At 45.3% G+C, this 21,671-nt stretch overlaps 1 protein-coding gene across 13 annotated transcripts in view; it reads left to right on the top strand.

Annotated features, from left to right (window-relative positions):
* The window catches only part of USP54 (ubiquitin specific peptidase 54), a 202,991-nt gene extending 198,824 nt beyond the window's left edge, over positions 1 to 4,167 (top strand). For 9 of the 13 annotated variants that reach the window (XM_074999691.1, XM_074999690.1, XM_074999704.1 and 6 more), the window contains 2 exons: positions 831 to 1,017; positions 1,968 to 4,166. In XM_074999691.1, coding sequence (XP_074855792.1) covers positions 831 to 1,017; positions 1,968 to 2,572 — 792 coding nt within the window. In that variant the 3' untranslated portion in view covers positions 2,573 to 4,166. Of the gene's footprint in view, positions 1 to 698; positions 1,018 to 1,967 lie in introns of those variants that run through there. The other 4 variants (XM_074999694.1, XM_074999697.1, XM_074999699.1 and 1 more) reach the window with 4 other exon arrangements.
* Positions 4,168 to 21,671: the final 17,504 nt, after the last annotated feature.

Here is a 21,671-nt window from a genome sequence, read left to right as displayed (position 1 = left end):
CCCAAATTAAGTTTAATGAAAAGTGGGGATTTTTATTGAATTGTACGTCTGAGGAAAGCAGGAACAGATTGCTGCCGTTGTTTAACTCTGTGAATTCTCTGACGGGGCAAACTTACGTAGTAATGTGGTGTATTGGGTTTGTTCTGATTTTTTCATTTGCCCTGTTTATCCTTCTTCAAAGGAAACTGAAAAGCATTGGCCTTGTTTGAAAGCAGAAGAAAAAAGATGGGTGAGGCGACACTACAAAGTCAGCATCAAGCAAGGTTGAATGTTATGGCATCACTCGAGTTTTAGTTTTAGGCCTTGTCCAATCACACAAGTTGCACCAGTTTAACTAAAATTTGTTTTCAAATCAATTTAATTAAACCAGTGCAACTTTCATTGTAGGTAAGGCCTTCGCCCAACCTTGGATTGATGCAAAAGCTCAAACTCTGCTGCCGTAATGGAAGGTTGTGCCCTACATCACTGTTTAGTTCATGGTAAAGTGTTTGACAAGGGAGAGGTTTCAGCAGTGTACATTTTCCTGGCACGTATGGCTCATCCCTTCCAAAGTTGATTGGGAAAGAGCAGGTTCCTTTTTCTATCACAAGGTTATTCTGAGATGCAAGTATGATGGTGAAGTTTTGTTTCTGACCTTTGATTACCAAAGAGCCCTTCTTGGGAGGTATTGTTACCTTGCATTTCTTTCTCTTTTGTAGGCAGATGCATGTACTTGTTCTGGTGATTCATCCATCTCTCCTTCCTGGATCCCCACCATGTTTGCTTGATTGAACCCAGCTTTGTGTTTAACCATCATTTGTGGTTTCTTTCCTTTCTCATTTTGTCAAAAGGAGGCATCAAATGTGAGGAAAATGCCAAAGGAACCCAGGCACCGTTCTTCCAGCTCCACTTTCCTCCCCTTTCCCCACGATCCTTCTGTGTTACCCATTGATTCCCACCACTACCCAGCCCAGATGCAGAACCTGTACCATGATGTACTGAGGCCTAGCATGGTGGGCAAGGCACATAGACCATCAGGTAATCACAGGACTCTTCACCCTCCTCCATGATCAGAAATGTTGTCTCTGATGCTTTCCCTGCTGTTGCAGAAGTACAACTGTTTGGATCTTGTCTGTCGTAGGGATGGTTTCACTAATTGCCTGAACCTCTGCAGAAATTTGGAAGGATAAATTGTCTTTTTTTCCTTTGCTGTCCCTTCCACACTGCTTTAATGAGGCTGTGTAAAATAGATATAAAGGGACAGTTGTTTGTGTTCAAGGTATGGCTGTACTATTTAGTTGTAGTAGTGTTTTCATTACATGTACACAAGAGGACGACAACAAATGTCATTATATTACTCTGTTTTAACATTAAAAGAAATGAAGCTATAAATGATGGATACCTTCTTCAGAGATGACCAAAAGTTGCACCCAGGATTTTTTGCACCCAAAGTGTTTTGATGCTTAACTGTGTTTGTGGGAGCAGTGGGAAGTGGCCACCTATGGAGGAGTTGGCTATTAGTACTGTTTTTTTTGTGTAAGATACTTTCCTCCAAAATCACTTGTGTGTGAAATCTATTGGAGTTACAATTTCTATTAGTGTTACAAATTCCTGCATGATAGCCAATCATGAAAGTTACCCAGAAACCCCTAAAACGTGTGTTTAATTTTCTTGCTAGGCCCCTTCTGAGGTGACACAGAACATGTTAAAATAAGTGCTGACTGCTAAGGAAATCAGGTGTTCTTTTAGCACAGCTGAAGAGAGAGAGGTTGGAGCTCTTTTCTGGGGTGGGTGGAGTTGCAGAAGACAAGTGAATTGCAAAGAATGTGCTGCTTAGTTTCCACTCATTCTGAATCATAGGTCACTAAGTGCCCTGGTGGAGGGCTGGGTCAGCTCACCCTTTCATATCATCTGCGGCCCACAGTTAGAGGTTTTGAGAGGAAAATAAATTAAAATGAAACTGACTGAACTACCCCTCTTCCCCACAGGAGATCAGAAGAACATCCAGAAGCTTCTGGTTGTGCCTGACCGGGGTGAAACTTTCCGAGGTGAAAACCACCCAGGTGTGGCACTGAACTACAGGAGTCCATCTTGTATTCAGAAGTGTGCTTCTTCCCAAGGACAGAAGCCTCTTGTTAACCAGCCTATGGGAGGTGGAACATCAAGGGTCCCTGACCATTGCCTGCAGATGAGCCACACTGCCAGACAAACAGCAGCACTGCCAGATGAACAAACATGGCAGCTGGGATACGCTGCCCAGCTGGACAAGGGGTTACAGGAAAGCTTCCTCCAGCAGGCCTCCCAACATCAAATGCACAAGTCCTACACCATTAATTGCCGGCCACCTCCTAGCACAGATTACAGTACCTTCCAAGTACCACAAGGGCTCCCTGGGAATCCTGGGGCCTCTCAGGTTTACCCTGTGCCTCCCCCACATACTAAGGCCTCTGGGCCAAAGAGAGTTGATATGCCCCCAGAAGAAGACTGGCGTCAAAACAGCTTTACCTCTCAGCCTGCTAGACAGCGAACACTGCCAGTGCACTTGATGGATGGGACTTTTCCTTCTGAGATGCACCACAGGATGACGGCGTAAGCAGCAGCTGCTGCCACTTTACAGAATAATGGCTGGTGAGGTCTTGTTTCACTCACAGTATTCCCAGCATTGGTCAGATCCCCGGGTGAGCAGCTGTCTGAACTGTAGCTGTTACTTGAGGTGAACTTAATAACAATGCAGGTAGCTCTTCAGTCAGTATCTCTGCTAGTCATGTCATAAAATGTAGCTATACAGTATGTTGAAACATCATTGCTTTTCCTGTATGGCTGAATTGCTATCTCTGGGAGGAACTCTCATCTATTTCAGTCTCAGCAGCAAGCACTCTATTGGTAGCAGGTATAAGGGACACTGGCTGTGAATAAGCTCACAGATGCATGTTTATTTTGAAGAAAGATGTACCATTAACAAAAAGGATCCCTTTTGAAGGACTCAAGCGTGAAACAAGGCTACAGTAAATTCATTGCATACAAAGGCAACACATGCTTTTCCTTCTGTTTTCTTCTCCTTCCTCTCTTGTTCCCTACTGAGGGAAAAACAGCTCCACCATTGAGGTTCCAGCACATCTAAACAGAGGATGACTGGTGGGAAGTGTGGCAAACCCAGCTTTCGGTGTGCTGAGACTTCAAGCACAGGCCTCAGCTGTAGTTGCTACTGAGGAAGCAGGAGAAAGACATTGGCCCAGACTAAATCAGAACTTTCCCCATCCCCTTCAGGCAAACTAACATTGCTTCAGACAGAAACGATGACTGTTAATGCCACACGCTTACTTACACCAAGATAAACACAGAATAAGTTTAACTATTTTAGGGTTGAACATACTTGCTTTTGTAAGTATTTTTCAAATAAATATAACATAGTTCTATTTAACTACCTGTGTAAGGAATCATCCTCATTTTTATTTGGTTTTACTCAGCAGCTCGTCTGAAAGCTCTGATTTGTGTTTTTTAATACACTAACTGGAATAAAACATGCTACATATAAAATTGTTTGCAGTGTTCTTGTGTTAGTCCCAGGATATGAAACACACAAGCTAAGAGAGGTAATATCTTTTTGTAGCCCTGAAGAAGAGTTCTTTGTAACTCTAAAGCTTGTATCTTTCTCTAATAAAAGATATTACCTAACTCACCCTTGTCTCTCTCACTCGTAAAAGTAATTCTTTAAGCATGGTAATTTATTAGCAAACCATTTATAAAGAAGCACTTGTAATTGGAGGGCTGAATCAGGAATCTGTTGTTACATTGGCTTGCTCTGTGGGCTAGTTGCTTTGCACCTCTGCATTTTATTTTCCTCTGTAACATTGGGATACACTCTCTGGAACTGTATTTTTAGATGTGTGGATGAGAAAAGTGTAGAATTCGTGCATGTTAGTATTGTGCACAGCCAGGCTCTTTAGTCCCCTGCAAAAGGGTCACCTAGAAATGGTCAATCCACAGAGCCAAAGAGCATTGCACAAAGCGAGTTTGCCTACACGTCAGTAGTCCAACCGATGGCTAAGTCAAGCTGGTGCCTTTCTGGACCTTACTGTCAACGGAAAGAAAGCTGCCTGCAAGAGCTCAACCCACTACTGAGCTCCACCGTTTGAGCCCTGTGACACGCACAGTGTCTCTTGCCGGGCCGTACCCCGGTTTCGTAATGACCGTGGGTCCGTGTAGTTCCCCGTCGTTTGTTCACCTTTTGTGAAAAACTTTTTCTAATAAAAATTAAGCTTACAAAAGTCAAATTGAATTTGATGAACAGTGGGATTTTAAAAATTAAGAGGCCGAATCTTACAGGTATACACAGATGCCCGCTCCTGTCCACAGGTAAAATTCCCGTGGGGGGCGTCTTAATGGAAATTCATTCACCCACTTGCTCTAGTGCGCCCATGACCAATGATTTCAGGACAAATGATGGTTTTAACAAAACAGGAGGGTACTTTATTTATGCGTTTGTAAGACCACAGTTTGGTTTCCCCACACTGAACAGTTATTGAGCAGTTGTCTGTATAAATGTTACAAGGTATAAATATTCACACTTACATAGCTGCTATACATTCTGTAGGTGGAGTCAAGTTGGCAAATCACCAACAACCACTTTCTCTGAATACAAATTATAGGAATATAAAAATACAAAGTGACAAGGTATATTCTGTGGCTATTTAGCCCCTGGCTTGCTACACCAAGGAGCTCTAAAAATCTTAGGACTTAGGGCCCTGCCACCCTGAGTCCAGTTAATCTACAGAAAAAGCCCAATAAGGGGTGCTACTCCCTTAAGAGGACGACGGATTATTTTTACATATACCATGTACTCATGTTAAACCATGCAAACGGTCTTATTGACATACTGCTAGTTAATCTGAGCTTACCAAGCAGTGGTAACAACTACAGATAAGGTAATCTCTTAACTACAAATAAATTACTCTCTTAACTACCTAACTAACTACCTACCGTATCAATTAGCTTACCTAATCTTAACTAACTACTAACTAACTTACTTAACGTTAATTTTAAAACTATTAATTTAACATCAAGTCTTTTCTTGTTGATGCTTTTGTCAATGCTATAGGTAAGGAAAAGTAGATTGAGTTTATAAATTGAAAAAATTGAAGTCATTAACCAGTACACGCAGTTAAACAAGAAGGATATTCCTTTGCTGCTGCCTCAGTCCCTGTGCTGTAGATAGCTGGCTACAGCGCAGTACCCCCTAAGGGGCCAGTTCGACCATTAGCCGTGGGAGCAGGGAGTGCTGCTCATGAAGTGTCGCTGCCCGCTGGAACCCGCTCCAGGTTCTGCAGCCTTTAATTTGTAGCGCCTCTCTCCACCAATGACTTCGTTCGAAGGGACCGTGCATCTGAAGACCAGCCCCTCAACTCTGCTCTCACTCTAGCTCTAGCTCTCAGCTCTCAGGATGCCAGAGTCCAGGATACTGACGACTGTCAACTCTCCACTAGGCCACCCCCTAAGACTCTCTCAACTCCCCCCTTTTATAGAGCCTCCTCATACATATCAATGAGGCCCAAAAGTTCCAGGCGGACCTGGTTGAGGACTTGGAAGCAATGGCTTCCCAGGATTGCTATAGAAACAGAAAATTCAACATAGCTAGTATATAGACCAGGGAGCCAACTAACGCACACATCACAAGAGCATGCCAGACCCATGCAGGGACTCAGGAGTCATGGATCAAGGACTGTGTTCAAAAACAGGATTGAAACGCTAGTGAGAATAAAGAGGGAGCAGTCACCGGGGGGGCGGGACTGATAGTGGGTTTAGCCAATGGCTCCTATGGGAGGAATAGTGAAGAGCCAGCAGAAATATATGCCCCCCCCCCCCGCATTAATGCCATACCTAGAGGTGCAGCTGTAAAGGCCCCAGAAAGCAGCACACAGAAAGGGGACCCTTGGGTGGAAAAGTTTTTTGGCATACAATCATCATCACCATCAGTAACCATGGGCTCAGCGCCTGTTGGTGCATGATGCCTCTCGCGCTCTCTCTCTCTCACTATTTCCTTCCATCTTTCCCTGTCTAGTGCAGAGTGGCTTTGTGGACTAGCTCTGCACCAGAACCTATCTACTATATAGTCTAGCTATTCTCTGTGGGGTCTGCCTCTCCTATTCGAGCCATCAAGTATGCTGAATAGCAGGGGTTTGATTTTTTTTATTCGTCTTTCATTCTGCAAATATGCCCAACTAGTTGTAGTTTCCATTTTATAACTTTCTGCGGCAGGTTCTCTTTCGGCTGTATCTTTCTACATAACCCCTCCTTGGTGACCTTCTGCAGCCATCCTATTCTCAGAATCTTTCTATAATAATTCCTTTTGAATGCCAATAGTCATCATTTCAAGTCTTTCATTATCACCCATGTTGCATGTCTGTACAACATGCTGCTGAATACAAACGTTTTCAAGATGCTCAGCTTTGTTCCTAAACTAATTCCATTTCTTTTCTAGATCTTATCCACTGCCTTCAAACTCGCTTTTGCTCTTCTAGTCTCTATTTCCTTCTTACACTCTTGATCACACATTGTGTTACTCCCCTCTGGTATATGGGCAAAAAAAAATCGGAGTTGGGGAAAAACTGATGCTCAGGTTTTAATGTGAAGGTCTGACCCTCATCCACAGTGTCAATACAAGCGCAACCCTAGGAGGCAGGGGGGAAGGACTAAAATATACCATTGTTTATTAGAATGGGGGTGCTGTATGTATGGCCAGCGCTTAATAATTCCCCAGTTTGGCCTGAGGGAGTGGACCAAGGCTGAGGGGTCCAGGACTTTGAGCCCAGCTTATTTGCTCCTCATGGCGACAAGGATGGGATCTGGGGGTGTGAGTGAGTGCCCCGGGATAAAGGAGTGCGGAAAAATAATGAGTTTCAACATATCATGTTCCATACGCAAGAAGGCGGGGGTGGGGGGTGAGGGGGAGACATGATAATCATTTCTCCCTTGAAGAGGGAGAAGGAATAAAAACTTGGCAAAGAAAGGTTTGGCTTGTTTGATAACCGTCACCCCTGCCCCCCGTTATTAGTTTGCCCAACCAATGATGATACCCAACCAAAATTAATAGCCATTAAACAAAAGACACCGGACCCTTCAGGAGGTCCTGATCATGTGCTGAAAGTTAAGAAGAAAGTGATTCAGCAAGCCAGATTTGCAGTAGCTAGTGTAAGGATGCGCCCCCCCACATTACAGCCTGCGGGGGGGTGGGGGTTCAGGGCACAGCTGCACAACTCCGATCTTGGGCGGAGGATTTGAAAGGAACTAGGAAGCCAGGAAAGTTGGGTTTAGACAAAGTGGCAGAGGCAAGATATTATTGCCTCCTAGGCGCTGCTAACGAATTAACAAAGACCGAGTCGTGTTTAAACTCAGCTCTCATGACCACCGATGCTAATCCACAAAAAGAAAGGGGGAATGAGCCGGACAGTTACAGTGGAATGGGTAAGACCACCAGGGTAACTTCGCGCTCAGCCCCCCCGATCCACCAGAAGCCAGAGGAAAAACCCCCTGACATTTATCCTTGGACAAGCTGCACCAGCCAGAAGAGCCGAGAACCTATTATACACTGTCCCAGCCCGCAGGTTTTCCCACTCACTGTAACAAAGGTGTTTAATAATCCACTTGTTAATAATGGTTAGTGCAGAGGGGTAGGATGGCTGGGGAGCTAAAAACTTTAGTGGAAGACAGCAGACGAAAAGCGGGGCGCCCGAGGTGTTCTGGATAGGGAGAGTCGTCCTTGAGCACGGAGCCAAATGGTGGACTGCTGGGAAGGTTTATATTTAGCCCCTAATGCTAGGTGGAGAGGGTGTGGGGGTTCTACAAATCCAGTAACAGAGAATGTGATTTGGCCCACTTCATTACCCACCTTAAGTCTGCTAATTAGTAGTACTAGTTTATAGGCATCGGTGCTTTGATATCGATAGCGGTCGTGGGGAGGGCGGTAGGGTTAACAGAGGCACAGGTGGCACACCAAACCCCATATTTATGGATACAAGACTATACTCATATCCCCGTTAGGGGGCTAGTGATAACGGGTGGTGGGGGAGGCTACCTAAGAGGGTCCTGGCCATATCACTATGGTTACTGGGGTGGGTGGAAGAAAAATCAACCCTTTGGACACTTACGTGACGTGGAACAGGACCTACCCCCTTTTGAAAGTCCCAAGAGAGCCCACACTGGTAAAGTAAAACAGGGATACACCGCAGAGGCGGCATCCCCTGCTCAGGATAAACACCCAGCTCAGCGATCCAAATACCAAAGGGCCTTGTTTGGATTTCTAAGGGGAAAAGGGATAGAAAGATCTACAATTAGGCAATTGAGGCAGAGAAACTGGGTTGGGGCCCATGGAACCAGTATAGGGCACAATCTCCAAAAAACAAGTAGTGGCTGAGGTTATCTCAGCCGACTGGGAGGAAAGTGATGCATATGGAAAAGTGGGGTGGGGGGCAAGTCAATGTAATTAATCCAAACAGACCCATGAAACAAACCTACCCCGGTAAAATTATCTATCCCAGGGAGACCACTTAAAACACTCACAGCGAGCCTAGGGAATACAAACCTAACCGGAGTAGATGCAATACAAAAGGTCCATCTACAGTGAGTCTTGGCAGCACTGCCTGTATCCTAGACAAATAGTTCTGGATTTGAGCCGCATCAGCCCGTAATCACTAATTATTATGGCTGGAAACCAAAAATCCCTACAAAAGGGGAAAAAGGGTTGAAGCCCTAGGTAAGCTTTTAGAGCAATTGCTAAAAGAAGGCAAAATCAGACAGGTTCCAGATAGTGTTTATCTTTCATCAGAAAGGGGAATTCAAAAACCCAGGTCACCCCCCCACCCCAAATATCGTATGGGAATAGATTATCGTGAAGCAAACAGTCAAATCCAGCCTGTTGTATATAGTGTACCTTGGGACTGAACTGCTCTTGAAAAGATTCTGGGAGATTATACTTGTCAGTGGGGTTGTACCATGGCCCTAAAGGACATGTTTTATCAATTCCCCTAAATGACCATAATGGAGGTCTAAATTTCCAATCTGGGGGCAAAATGTACAAATGGATGGTATTACCCCAGGTATTTAAACTCCCTGGCGGTAGCTGCCCAATTGTTGGCACAGACGTTAAGTACACTGCAGCTACCCCCAAACTGCCAACTATTGTTTTATGTAGATGACATGGCCATAGTTGGGAGTGCTAGGTCAACCGTAAAGTGCTCTACTCAGAAGTCCAACAATTGCTGTTAGCAGAGGGGTGGAAGATTAATGAGGAAAAATCATGGCTTAACCCAAGAAACGAGTTCCAGTTTTTAGGGATCGGGGATCACCTAACACGTGGTCTACAACCCTAGATAAGGAGGATTTGGAGAAATGGGTCAGAAACCCTCCTACCAACAAAAAACAAGTTCAGGCTTGGGGTTTTTAAATTATCATCAGCTACTAATTCCCACAGAGTTAGCCTGTGCCTTGGGTATGATACAACGGAAACTAAGAAGGAGTGAGTCAATTGGGTGGACCCCAAATAAGCTCACTGCATCCCAAGTGTTGTCGGAATCTTTGTTAAAACCCACTGAGCTTGTAAGGGTTAAAATGGGAGAACCGGTTTTAATCAACATCGGGTTTTCATTTGATCAGCTCATGGTAGAGGTAACACAGGACGGGCAAGCAGTGGTGAGACATACAAAAACTACAGGGAGGATGGGTTCAATACAGACCTTATGGAAAAATGCTTCTAGCTCTTGAAAAGGCCTTAAGCTGGAAGCACCTCCACGGAACTATAAAGGGGCCCACTGTTACTGCTCTCATGTGGCTGTAAACGGGGTGCCCAATGGAATTTGGGGGACCCATGGGACTGTGGAATAGGTAGTTATAGCCCCCACCCCCCCAGGCCAATTGGATGTCTTGGCAATGGCAGGACTCCCCTTACCACCTGAAGAAAACCCACTGCAGTGGTCATATGGTCCACTGATCACAAACTATGACTGGTTTCTGACGGCAGCACAAAAACGATCCCAAACTCAGGCATTTTTTTTTTAAAGTGGAACTACTTAAAAATCATCACCGAACCGCCAGGGACTACGGCTCAGGAAGCCAAGGCCCCGTGGCATTCATGACTCATTAACGCACTCTACTGAGAGCCACCCCACCGAGGCACCAGTATTCGGAGTGGCTTTGGAGTATGCCATCAATTGTTAACAAAGGAAGGAACCCCAGAAGAATATTTAGAGTTGTGAGGAAACTATTTTGGAACTGGTCCATAGGAAACCATGCCTTTGATTTCTGGTCCATTGGCCTTCACGTAGGCCTGATTCAAACCCCCTTCACAAGTTCATCGACCAACACCTCGACCAGCACAGGGACACATTGAAGAGGCACTTTCTGGGGAAACTGTTAAAGAAGGGGTTAACTCACGCCAACTCCAACCCCATGCCCTTTGGAGAATGGCCACACGCCAAGTGGGGTCATGGGGGGTGGGGGCGCTGCCAAGTGTGCCACCTTATTGGCATATCAAACCGACACGCCAGAATTTAGGTTTTGAAACGCTGGAAAGCGGTCAGCCAGGATTGATTTGCCTGCCAAAAATTATAAAAAAAAAGGAATCTAAACCGAATTGATAAGGGTGTCTTAAATGCCGAAAACTATGCTCCCAGTAGCACATGGCAAGTAGATATAATAGGGCCCCTCCCGGGGTGGCAAGACAATAAAGGGACTGGTAATCATGGGCTTGTGGTCTTGACAAGTCTGGGCCGCACCCACCAAACGGACCACCATCCGCGTGGTATCCAATCTGATAACAGACCCCCCCCGCCCCCGGTTCGGTTCTAATGAGGTCCAAAACTTAGCACGAACATGGAAAACAAAGGAGCTCTTCCACATTCCCTACCATCCGCAAAGCAATGGCGGGGTGGAACACTGAACTGGGATGCTAAAAACCCAGTTGCAGGTTCTCAACGTCCCCCAACCCAATTTTAAGGGGGTGGCATAATTATTGGGATGGCAGTTTGTTTAATTTAAACCATGCAGCATTGCGTTGGCCAGACATTCAGGCATGGCACACTGAAACCTGAAAACCTGTTTTTGAAACTAACAAAGGGTTTGGGCCACACTCCCAGGAGAGGGAGACAGTACACCATTAAAGGCTGAAATCAGCAAATCTGGTACATAGCTCAACATGTATCATTTAAAGGACCCACTGACATTGGTGCACCATAATTGCTTAAGCTTCAGATATGAAGGTAAATGTAAGTTTTATTACAGGTACCTAACATCAAAACTGAAACATCTTCTCCTGAGGCAGACAACAAATGGTCACCGGAAGAAAATTCATTTGTGGCAGCTGCTCTTGCCTACGCTGTGGCTAGTAATGTCACTGACTACATGGTACGTGCTAGTCCAGTAGATGGCGTTGAAACATCTCTATTCTGGTTTGTCCCATGGGAACTGAATCGCACAAACAGCAGATTTTCCTTTCAACGCATGGGATTCTGACCCCCAAAGTTGGTCACCCATGCTGGGTAATCTAGCCATCCAGCCTCTCCCATCGGCCATATGGTGTTTCGAATTGCCAAGGCAGACCCAGCATCGGCACCAGGACCATCTGTTAATGAGTCCTTTGGGCTAGGCCCAATAGTTTTTGTAGGGACTCAAGAGACTTGTAATACCACTATGACAATTAACCTTGGAATACACAATATCCCTTAGGCACTTCTTCTGATAAAGTCAAACGGCATTTTACCCCGGAGTTCTATAAGGATGGGCAGTCATCTGTCTACTAAAGCCCACCCTTTTAAGGGCTTCCATTTTACAAAACTTACCTCTAAACCTAACCTTGGCCTGGACCACATGCGTGCCTTATCCTTTTGCCCCCCGCCCCCCGACTGTTTAGATGCTATTCTTGTCAAGTGTGTGCCCTCAATTTGTCAGGGCTTTGGACTATGCCAAGCCAAATTTGGGGCCCACTTATGAGAGCTACCAACAAACAAGAATTTTAATACAAATCTGTGGACAACGTGGTAGTGCAGTTTTTGCTATGATACCTAAAGCCAGAGGGACAAACTAGCTCCTGGCCTTTTCTTTTTTTAATGTGGGGCCCGTGCCCACTCATAACTCCTGGTAAATGCCAAGGGTAGCTGTACCGTGGGTTATTTGGCCATTCAAGGGGAGGGATATTTAAAATACCACCTGGGTTATTACACACAGACACTGACAACCCCCCACGTGAACTGAAGAGGGACAGGCCTTGGTGAAGGGTCAAAGACTGGGCATCCCGACTATTTCAGGGTACGCTTGCCTTTAATCCCATAGGACACACCTTATTACAAAAGCATTTTAACGAACTATCAGTCTATGTGGAGATGCTGGGGAACGTAACCTCGAAGGGTTTTTCACTTTTTAATAGTCAGCTTGAGGAAATGCATCTGGTTATGCTCAAACATCGCATTGCTTTAGTTTATTTTTTTGGTAGAGCAGGGCGGATTTTGTCCTTGGTATCATAATACTACACAAAAACTATGTTGTTTAACTGTTTGCTCCATTGTACCAAATGTAAAAAAGTATTGTTGGTGAACTTAATCAGATTGCTGTCCAGGTGCAAGGCGACCGTCAACGGGGGTCTTCTGGGCTGTTGGCTTGGTAATTGAGGACTAAGCAATTGGAAAGAGGCCATAGTAGGGTTCCTCATGTCACGCCTGGTGGTTTTGGTAATAGTATGTGTTGGATTTGCTGTACTCAAAGCACTCTTTCACCGGAAAGTAGCCTCAGTAATGGCTGCTTCTCATGAGCGTACCTTCCTCCTAAATCTCAACCCAACGTACAGTGAGGAGGACGAGGCCTAATGCCATCATCCTGGCGTGTGGCCATGGGGCATGTGTAAAATAAGCTGGTTACCCCGAAGTACCAGCCAGGCTGGGGCATGGTAGGGTGAATTGCATGGGCACTTGAACAATGTGGTGAGGTACATGGGATTGAGGCAGGGTCCAGAGACCCTTTTGAAATACAATAAAGAAATATGTCTCAGCACAAACATGGCTAAAACAAGAACCCCAGGACAAGAACTTCACCAAGTATATTGGGCAAGTCTAAACCAGTTAGCACCGGGATTTACTGGATTGCATACAGCCTGCATTAACAGTAGTCCATAACTTCAGCCGCATCCACATCCTCTCGGCCTAAATTGAAAAACCATGTCCTCTGACCCATCAGCCCAGAGGAGCCAGCTGCGTACCTTAAAAAGGAAAAAAATGAGTAGGAGATGCATAGTTGTGTAAAATGGGAAGCAGGGCGGAGGGGTTGGTGGGTTGCTGAGAGAAGCCCCAAGCGAAGAGAAGAAAAGCAGAAGCAAACCAGCCTATGATGTGTCAGGCCTTGGGTGGAGCCAGCAAACGGCAGGACTCTAAAGTGGAGGCTACAATGTAAGGAGGAGGAGGAATTCCCTAATGCTGACACTCTCTGCGACAAGGGCTGATCACCCTTCGCTGCTCCTCCCGCCTGTTGATGAGTTAGATAGGGTAGGGCGCGAATACCTAATGGTACCAGCAAAATCTGCATTATCGTATAGCTAGCGGATGTAACATGATGCAACGGTGGGTCTTATGTCTGTATCTGCTTAACTATGTAAGTATATGCTCTCAGTAAATGCTCTCATTAATGCTGTTCTTATTCTATCTGTTTGTATCCTGTCCTGTGGCAAGGCTGTCTAGATATATGTTGATGTGTTTATATTTTAGTTTCATGAGCCTGTAAGGATCACATGTAAGGCTGAGGCAAAGACGCCACAGAACCCCCAAAAGGGCTCTGACCCAATGACTGGGAAGTTCTAAAAGCAAAGCTGCCTCAGCTGGGAAGCGTGATCTGCTGAGCCTCCCTGTTCTACAGGACAGAGTGTGTCTGTATGTCATACCCTCCTATTAACACTTAAGTAGTCCCATCCCCTGAAACGCGAACCTCTCACTTCGTGGGGATAGTTAACAGCTCTTAGAAACTGGGATAGATAACAGCCAATGAATTCCACCAACCCATGGGCTCTTTTAGATAAATACTGGGAGTTAGAAAAAACAAAGGGGGTGCCTCTCTTTCTTTTGGGTGTAATCCTAGTCCTCCTGTTAGTAGTGTGGTGTAAGAGCAAAAATAAATCTCGGTGGTGCGGGTCATCACCGAGAAGCAGCCCTCCTTTTTAACTAGTGCAACACTTCACTCACCTCCACCCTTATTAAGGACTTGGAGCATAGCTTGTTTGCTCCTCAGAAACCAGCCTGGGAGATGCTGGGTCGGTGAAGGAAACCGTCCACACGTTCTTCTGGAAGGGCTTGAGTTCAGAGGAATACCGCCTCTACTGACTTAGATTTGCTGTGTGGAACAATCCGCTGAAATCTACCAATACACCCACAGCTGAATCGGAACACACTGTAGCCTCGAAGCTCCATACCAGGTCAGGATACGTCAACATCATCAGTGCTTATGTACCCATGTTATGCATTGTGCACCGAAGACAAGGACCACTTTTATTATAACCTTCAGAAAATTATCTGACCTCCTTTCCAACTGACAAACAACTGCATGTCCTTGGAAAGTTGGAACTCCTTTCCAACTGACAAACAACTGCACGTCCTTGGAAAGTTGAAACTCCTTTCCAAATGACAAACAACTGCACATCCTTGGCGACTTCAATGCAAGAGCTGGATGTGACCATCTGTCCTGCTCCGCCTGGCTCGGTCATCATGATATTGGGGTGATGGTCAAAGGGAAATGGTCAAAAAAGGTCAACTCTCAGAATCAGCTCTGTATCACTAACATTTCCTTGAACTTGAAAGAGTGTCACAAGCCTTCATGGTATCACCCCAGATCCAGTCACTGGCATTAACTTGACCTTGTACTGATAAGCAGGAAACAACTCAACACCATCAAATTTATACACATGTACCCCAGCGCAGATTGTGACACTGATCACCGCTTGATCAGCAGAGTGAAAAATCATCCCAAAGCAACTCTAACCCTCAATACCAGAGATGCGCTGAAATGCTCTGTGTTTGCAATTGAGCTCACTTGCAAAATGAAACACAAACCAGACCAACAAACAGTTGATCCCTGCTGAGAGATGCAATATATGATTGTGCCAAATCTGCCTGTGGAACACACATATTCTGCAACATAGACTGGATTGATGAAAATGCTAACATTCTTCGGCCTCTTCTTGAAGAAAAACATAAGGCATATCTGAATGAGCTACTCAGTATCTGCCGTTCAGGGAGAATCCAGGCACTGTGTGAACAAGTATTGGGCTGAGCTATGACATCTGATTTGGGTGACCTGAAAACTATGCATGATGGGTTGAAGAAAACACGCGGACCAAACAGTACCAAAGTCACCCCAATGAAGCATTTCAATGGACAGGGGGATCACAGACAAAAAGCTGCAGTTCTCCAGCTGGGTTGAGCACTACTCAGTCTTTATTCCCATGAGCATACAATACAACCTGAACTTGACAACTCATCCCAACTCTTCCAGAAACGTCTGAGCTAGATGCAGAGCTTATGGAGGAGGAAATTCCTCAAGCTCTTGATGCTTTCTCTAACAGAAATGTGCCAGGATATAACAGCATCCCAGCTGAAGTCCTGAAGGCAAAACACGGCTGTGCGCTTCCCCTTCCTCTATGATCTATTCCTAAAATGTTGGCGAGCAGGAGATGTCCCACATGACATGATGGATGCAAACGTCATGACTCTGGATAAAAACAAAGGCGAAAAGGTGACTGCAATAACGACAGAGGCAGCTGACACTGGCCAGTCCTTGTTGAAATTCCTTACAGACCGAAATGTGGGCGTCCAGTACTCTGTGCCCTTGTAGTGCACGGCAGGCCCCATGAATGTTCCCAGCCAGAGTACAAGCAGGAGGACTGGCCTGTGAAATCAGGACATACCTTACAGAAGGTTCAGGAGAAAAATGCACAGATCTGGTTTGTGGATGGATCTAGGTTTTTTTTTTTCCCCCAGCACTGGGAAAGCTACAACATGATTTAGAGCTGTAAAGGTAAATACCAACCAGGAACTGAAGGGACCAGTGAGGCCACAGTCGGCGCAAGCTGCAGAAGTGGTAGCGGTACTGAAGGATACCACCCTGGCAATTGTGACAAAGCCCTCGACCACCCTTTAAGTGTTCTACACTTCCTGGCAGCTCCTTGTATGCCTCAGAGACACACAGAGTCCTCTTTCATTGCCCTGGGAATGCCGGAAGGCAAGGGTCTCCCTTTACTGAGCCATTTTGATCACAGACCAGTCTGAATTTAGGGTATAGCAGCTCGCTCTCCGCCAAACTCGAGCTGCTAGGGCTCTGCCCTCCAGGGGAGTGGTAGGAAGAGTGCAGTCCCACCCCCTGCCCTGGACTCTTGCCCAGAGACCCGAGGCAAAGAGGGAGCTGGTGGGTGGGCTTTTGGCGACCTTTCCCTGGGCCTCTTTGCCCACCATTACCCTCTGGGGTCTTTACCTCCCTCTGTACCATGTGGCTGAGGTACCTGGCCATGCCATTCTCTGCTCTGGTCTGGTCCACTTTTCTCTTCCAACCACCATCTCGCTGGGCACCACGCCCCTCTTCTCCTGCTTTGTTTTCTTTCATGTTGGTTTGAAATGAGGGTGACATCATCCGCAAAAATCAAAAAGAAAAGGTCACAACTATAGACAAAACTGCCACAATGACTGGACAGAGCTTAATTATACCATGACCAATTATTTTACTATAATTTTACTAACCAATCATAACCTACTACGGCCTAGTATTGTGACCACCTCAGCAACTGGGCTGAGCATTAACGCAGGAAAGACCAAGAAAACGAAGATCAAGCAGTCCAACAATTCCATCATCACTCTTGAAGGGACGACCTGGAAGATGTGGAGCAGTTTATCTACTTGGGGAGTGCTATGGGTGTAGATGGAGGAAGAGACAAGGATACCAGTGCCAGCATAGGGAAAGCAACAGCTGCATTCAAGACTCTCCATCCCATATGGAATTCACAAATAATATCTGCAAAGACAAAATTGCAGACGTTCAACACAACCGTGAAGAGTGCACTCTTGTATAGATGCGTGACCAAAAATTCTTCAAATGCCAAAAATTCTTCAAATCACAAGCTACAGACAGTCATAAACTGACGGCTGAGGTACATCCTTCACCTCATATGGCAAGACTTGGTCACAGATGAGGAGCTTTGGAACAGAGTACGACACCAATTGACATTTAAATCAAGAGAAGAAAGTGGGGATGGCTAGGCCACACGCTCAGAAAACCGTCATCCACCGTAGTTCGTCAAGTTCCCCCATGGAACCCGCAAGGAAAACGCAAAAGGGGAAGAGCTCGGACAATGTGGAGAAAGTCTACTCAGACTGAAGGACAACTTGTGTACTGCTGGAGCTAGCTAGCAGTATTGTCTCAAGATAGAGTGAAGTGGAGGCGACGCGTAGATGACCTATGCTCCATGTGGACTATGAGGGTTAAGTAGTAGTAGTCGTATACCAAAAACTGCATGGGGATGTCACCTGTAGCCATCCACCGTTTTCAGTACTTTGCTCCTCTGTGAACACCCAAATACAAACAAAATAGTCCTTTCATATGAGTGTCATTCTTGTTTAATGAGCTGTGTATTTTAATAGCACCACCAAGAACTTCAGTGGAGTCTTGTAGGAATCTGTAAATCCATTGAACATTGTCCTGATCAAATTATTTATTGGACTTTCATCATTAGTATCATGCAGTGTACAACCAAGAAGCCAGGTCTTCTGATGCAGGTCAGGCACCTTGTATGCCTTTACTGACAGACTATGGTAACAGAGCTATTGTATCTGCTGTGGGAGGATCACTGCAGTGAAAAAGGAAAATCTCCTGGTGCTGCAGGGACTAGCAGACAGGCTCCTACAGCCAACTAAGTGGGGATATGATAGAGATCTATAAAATCATGATGGGTGTGGAGAAAGTAAATAAGGTTACTTATGCCTTCTCATAACACGTGAACTAGAAGGTTGCCCAATGAAATTAATAGGCAGCAGTTTTACAACAAACAAAAGGAAGTACTACTTCATACAATACAGTCAACCTGTGGAATTCTTTGCCAAGGGATGTTGTGAAGGAAATGACTATAATAGGGTTCAAAAACCGAATTTGAGGTATCCTTGAAGGCAGTCCCTTGGTGCGTTCAGCAGCCAGAGGCTATTACTGCAGTTCCAAAGAAGGTGAACACGAAAGTGAGTTTTATACTATATTTTGCACACTCGTCGTGCCCCCCCAACACATACTGTGAGGTGTGAGTGAACGGCTTAAGTGAGTTTAACGGTTTAAGTGAGTTTAACGGTTTAAGATCAGCTTGTGAAAAAACAAAACTAGTTGGACAAGATCATATTTTCAAATGGTGAACCACACTGTGCTGTCTTTGCCAATTAAATAAAAGTATGTTTCGTGTTCTCCTGCCTATGAGCTCAAAAGTAAGGAATGGCTCTGCACTGTGGCAAAGCCTTGATAAGCAACAACTTCTGAACTGGTGGAATTATTATTATTGTTTTTTCTGGTTATGGAAACATAAATATGGGATACAGCAGTGTTTCCTCTATTAAAGTGGCAGTCAAGTCTTCAGAATAGTTAATTTGGCCTGACCTTTTTACCACCTGAAATGTAATTTAATGGAAGTCTTTTCAATTGAGTATAGATCCTTTGAACATTGTTAGCAAGTCCTTGAACTGGGTATGGACTTTGGCAGACCAGGCTTCTTGGCCTTTCTTTGGCTCCACTGTGGCTCATACACCACCTTGACTCTAATTAAGTCAAAATTTTAAATGAACCAAACTACCAGAGAATCTCTTCAAATCCATGTTTGACTAAACACCACAGCAGTATATTACCAACCACCTGAGCAAGATGGTGATGATAGAGATTACAGGTCATAAAAATAAGTGGAAAAATTAATCGTGATTTCAACCGTCCTCATGCTGACTGGGAATGTGTTGCCACAGGACAAGATGCAAAGATGAATTTTCTTGATACCTTAAATGACTGCTTCTTGGAGTAGCTAATCCTGGAAACCACACGAGGAGAGGCAGTTCTTAATTTTTGTCCTAAGTGTAGCACAGGATCTGTTCCATGGGTGTTTCATTTATTCTGTGGTGCACGGATGCCATTTCTAGTTCACAGCACTCTCTTGGGGCCTATTTTGGCCCCAAGGGTGCTCCCCAAGTGCATAGTTGCCCCAACAATCAGCACAGATTGCATGGGGTGCAAAGAAGCCTTGATCTCACACCACCTGCGTCATCTTAGGCCTATTGAGAAATATAGAAAAGTCCACAGTATCACCAGTACAACACCTAGAGTTTATTGGGACAGTTCACAATGCCACACTAGCTGAGGCCTTCCAGAGATATGGTTTGAGGCCATGGCAGATTTAATCGCTCACCCGCTTACCACAGCCCATGCATGCCTGTGAGATTTGGGTCCCATGATCCTATGTATGTATGAGTGAAGCCATGCCTGGTTAATATGTGAACCTCTGCATATGTGACTACGCTCAGTTTACATATCCAGCTGGCAGAGTGGTCAGGTGCTGAGCCATGTTCTACTCTCTGTGGATTGGTGGTGGGACCTCAGGTTAGGGCCGCAAGAAGTTCCCATCTCCTTCTCTAACCCTGATCTGATATACATAGCTCTAGAGTGGGGGCCAACCCGGGCAAGCTCAACACCAGAAGATGTTGACTATAGTATGACCTAGTCCTGCACCTCAGTGTCAGGGAACTCACAGTCGTTCACCTTGGTTGCCAGCCTTTCTTGTCCCATATGACGAAAAAGATGGTGCAGGTACTAAGAAACAACACCTCTATAATGTATTACACCAATGGGCAGGGGGACACCAGGCCCTCAGCCCTTTGTCAGCAGGAAGCACTCAGACTCTAGCACTTCTGCATACGGACCTGGTAGTCACCCAGGTACCCAGAACCAAGAACCTCCTGGCAGATCACCTTGGCCCGTCCTTCGCATTTTGCCATGAATGGTCATTCCAGTCTGGAGGTGACCAGCCTTATCTTCTGCATATCATCTCGGCAGATCACTTCATGGTATTTGGTGACCCAGCAAGTTCAGGCTGATGCAGGCTTTGGCAGAGAAATGCCGTGATTGCCGAGTTTCTCTCAGAATTCCGCTTTTGAGTCACAGTGGGATCAACATGAAGAATTAATAATAGTTATCCACTTTTTGCTCACTTGCTCTTCAAGATGTTGGTATCTGTTCCATTACCCACCCTGCTGCCCTTCTGTCGCAGATGTTAACAAGAAGGAGAAAAGAGTGTGTAGGGGATGACAGTGCCAGATCTGTCACAGCATGAGTGCATCACTCATTGTGCCACTGTTATCCCCATGGCTACTGCTGAGGCAAAAATCTATGACTGCACACTGGGGATTATGTGCACAAACAATTCCATGGACGCGAGCAATGCCTCTCAGAGAGCAACCTTTGCAACGGTTGGTAATCTATCTTTCCCCTGAGTCCTTACAGGCCACAGTACTGCGCCCCCCGACCCCAATCTCTCTCTCTCTCACTCTCTGAAACCCTTCCACTTCCACATATTTAATCCAATGTATACTACTTAACTCTGCCATTGCTGGTCCTAAGCCTGGATGAAAAAGGAAGAAGGTTGGGCATTGGGCTAGCAACTCGATCCCGTAAAACCTACCAATTGCTACAGAAACAACAAGTGCAACCAAACAAAATAAAAAAAAATTAACTCGGCGCGAAGGTATCGACTCTTTTTTTATGACGGTGCTGGATGAAAGCCAAAAGGAAGTTCAGTACCCGATGCAGAGCTCAATTTTAAGTGCCAAAACCACAACAAAAATTGGAACATGGAATGTAAGGACCTTATACCAATGTGGAAAGCTAGCGCAATTACTCCGTGAACTTGACAGTTATCGAATGGACATCTTAGGCACTAGCGAGATGAGACGGACAGGAAGTTAGAGGCTAGTTAGTGACGGGAAAACCATTCTTTATTCAGAGAATGATAGTCAACATATACACGGCGTAGGCCTGACATTAAGTAAGGAAGCGTCACGGGCATTGGTTGGATGGAAGCCAGTGAATGAACGTATTATCACAGCAAGATTCAAGTCAACGCATGCGAAAACTACAATCATCCAAGTGTATGCACCAACTGAGGACTCTGACAAAGCTGAAAAAGACGTGTTTTACGATCTGTTACAACACACTATCAGTGATGTTCCCAATCATGACATCAAGTTACTCATAGGTGATATCAACGCGTGACTAGATAACAGAAGACAGGGATGGGAACATGTGATTGGCCCGTACGGATTGTCAATGCAAACAAGCGACAGTGGAGAGCGCTTACTACTATTCTGTAGCATGAACAACTTGTGCATTGGAAACACCTATTTTGCACACAAGAATATCCACAAGAAAACATGGCGGTCGCCTGATGGTATCACTAACAATGAAATAGACTATTTCTGCATCAGCAAACGATGGCGACCAGCTCTACTAGATGTGAAAGTATACCGTGCAGCTGATGTTGGGTCAGACCACCATCTTTTGATGGCATCGCTCCGTCTTAACCTTAAAAGAAAACAAGAAGGGCAAACAGCTCAGCCCTATGCAGTTGAAAAGTTAAGAGACCAAGCCATAGCTGAACAGTACAAACT

This window comes from Carettochelys insculpta, chromosome 7 (genome assembly GCF_033958435.1).
Source record: "Carettochelys insculpta isolate YL-2023 chromosome 7, ASM3395843v1, whole genome shotgun sequence".
Classification (NCBI taxonomy): Eukaryota; Metazoa; Chordata; order Testudines; family Carettochelyidae; genus Carettochelys; species Carettochelys insculpta.
Note: the sequence above shows the minus strand (reverse complement) of the source record. Positions and strands in the feature narration are given on the sequence as shown.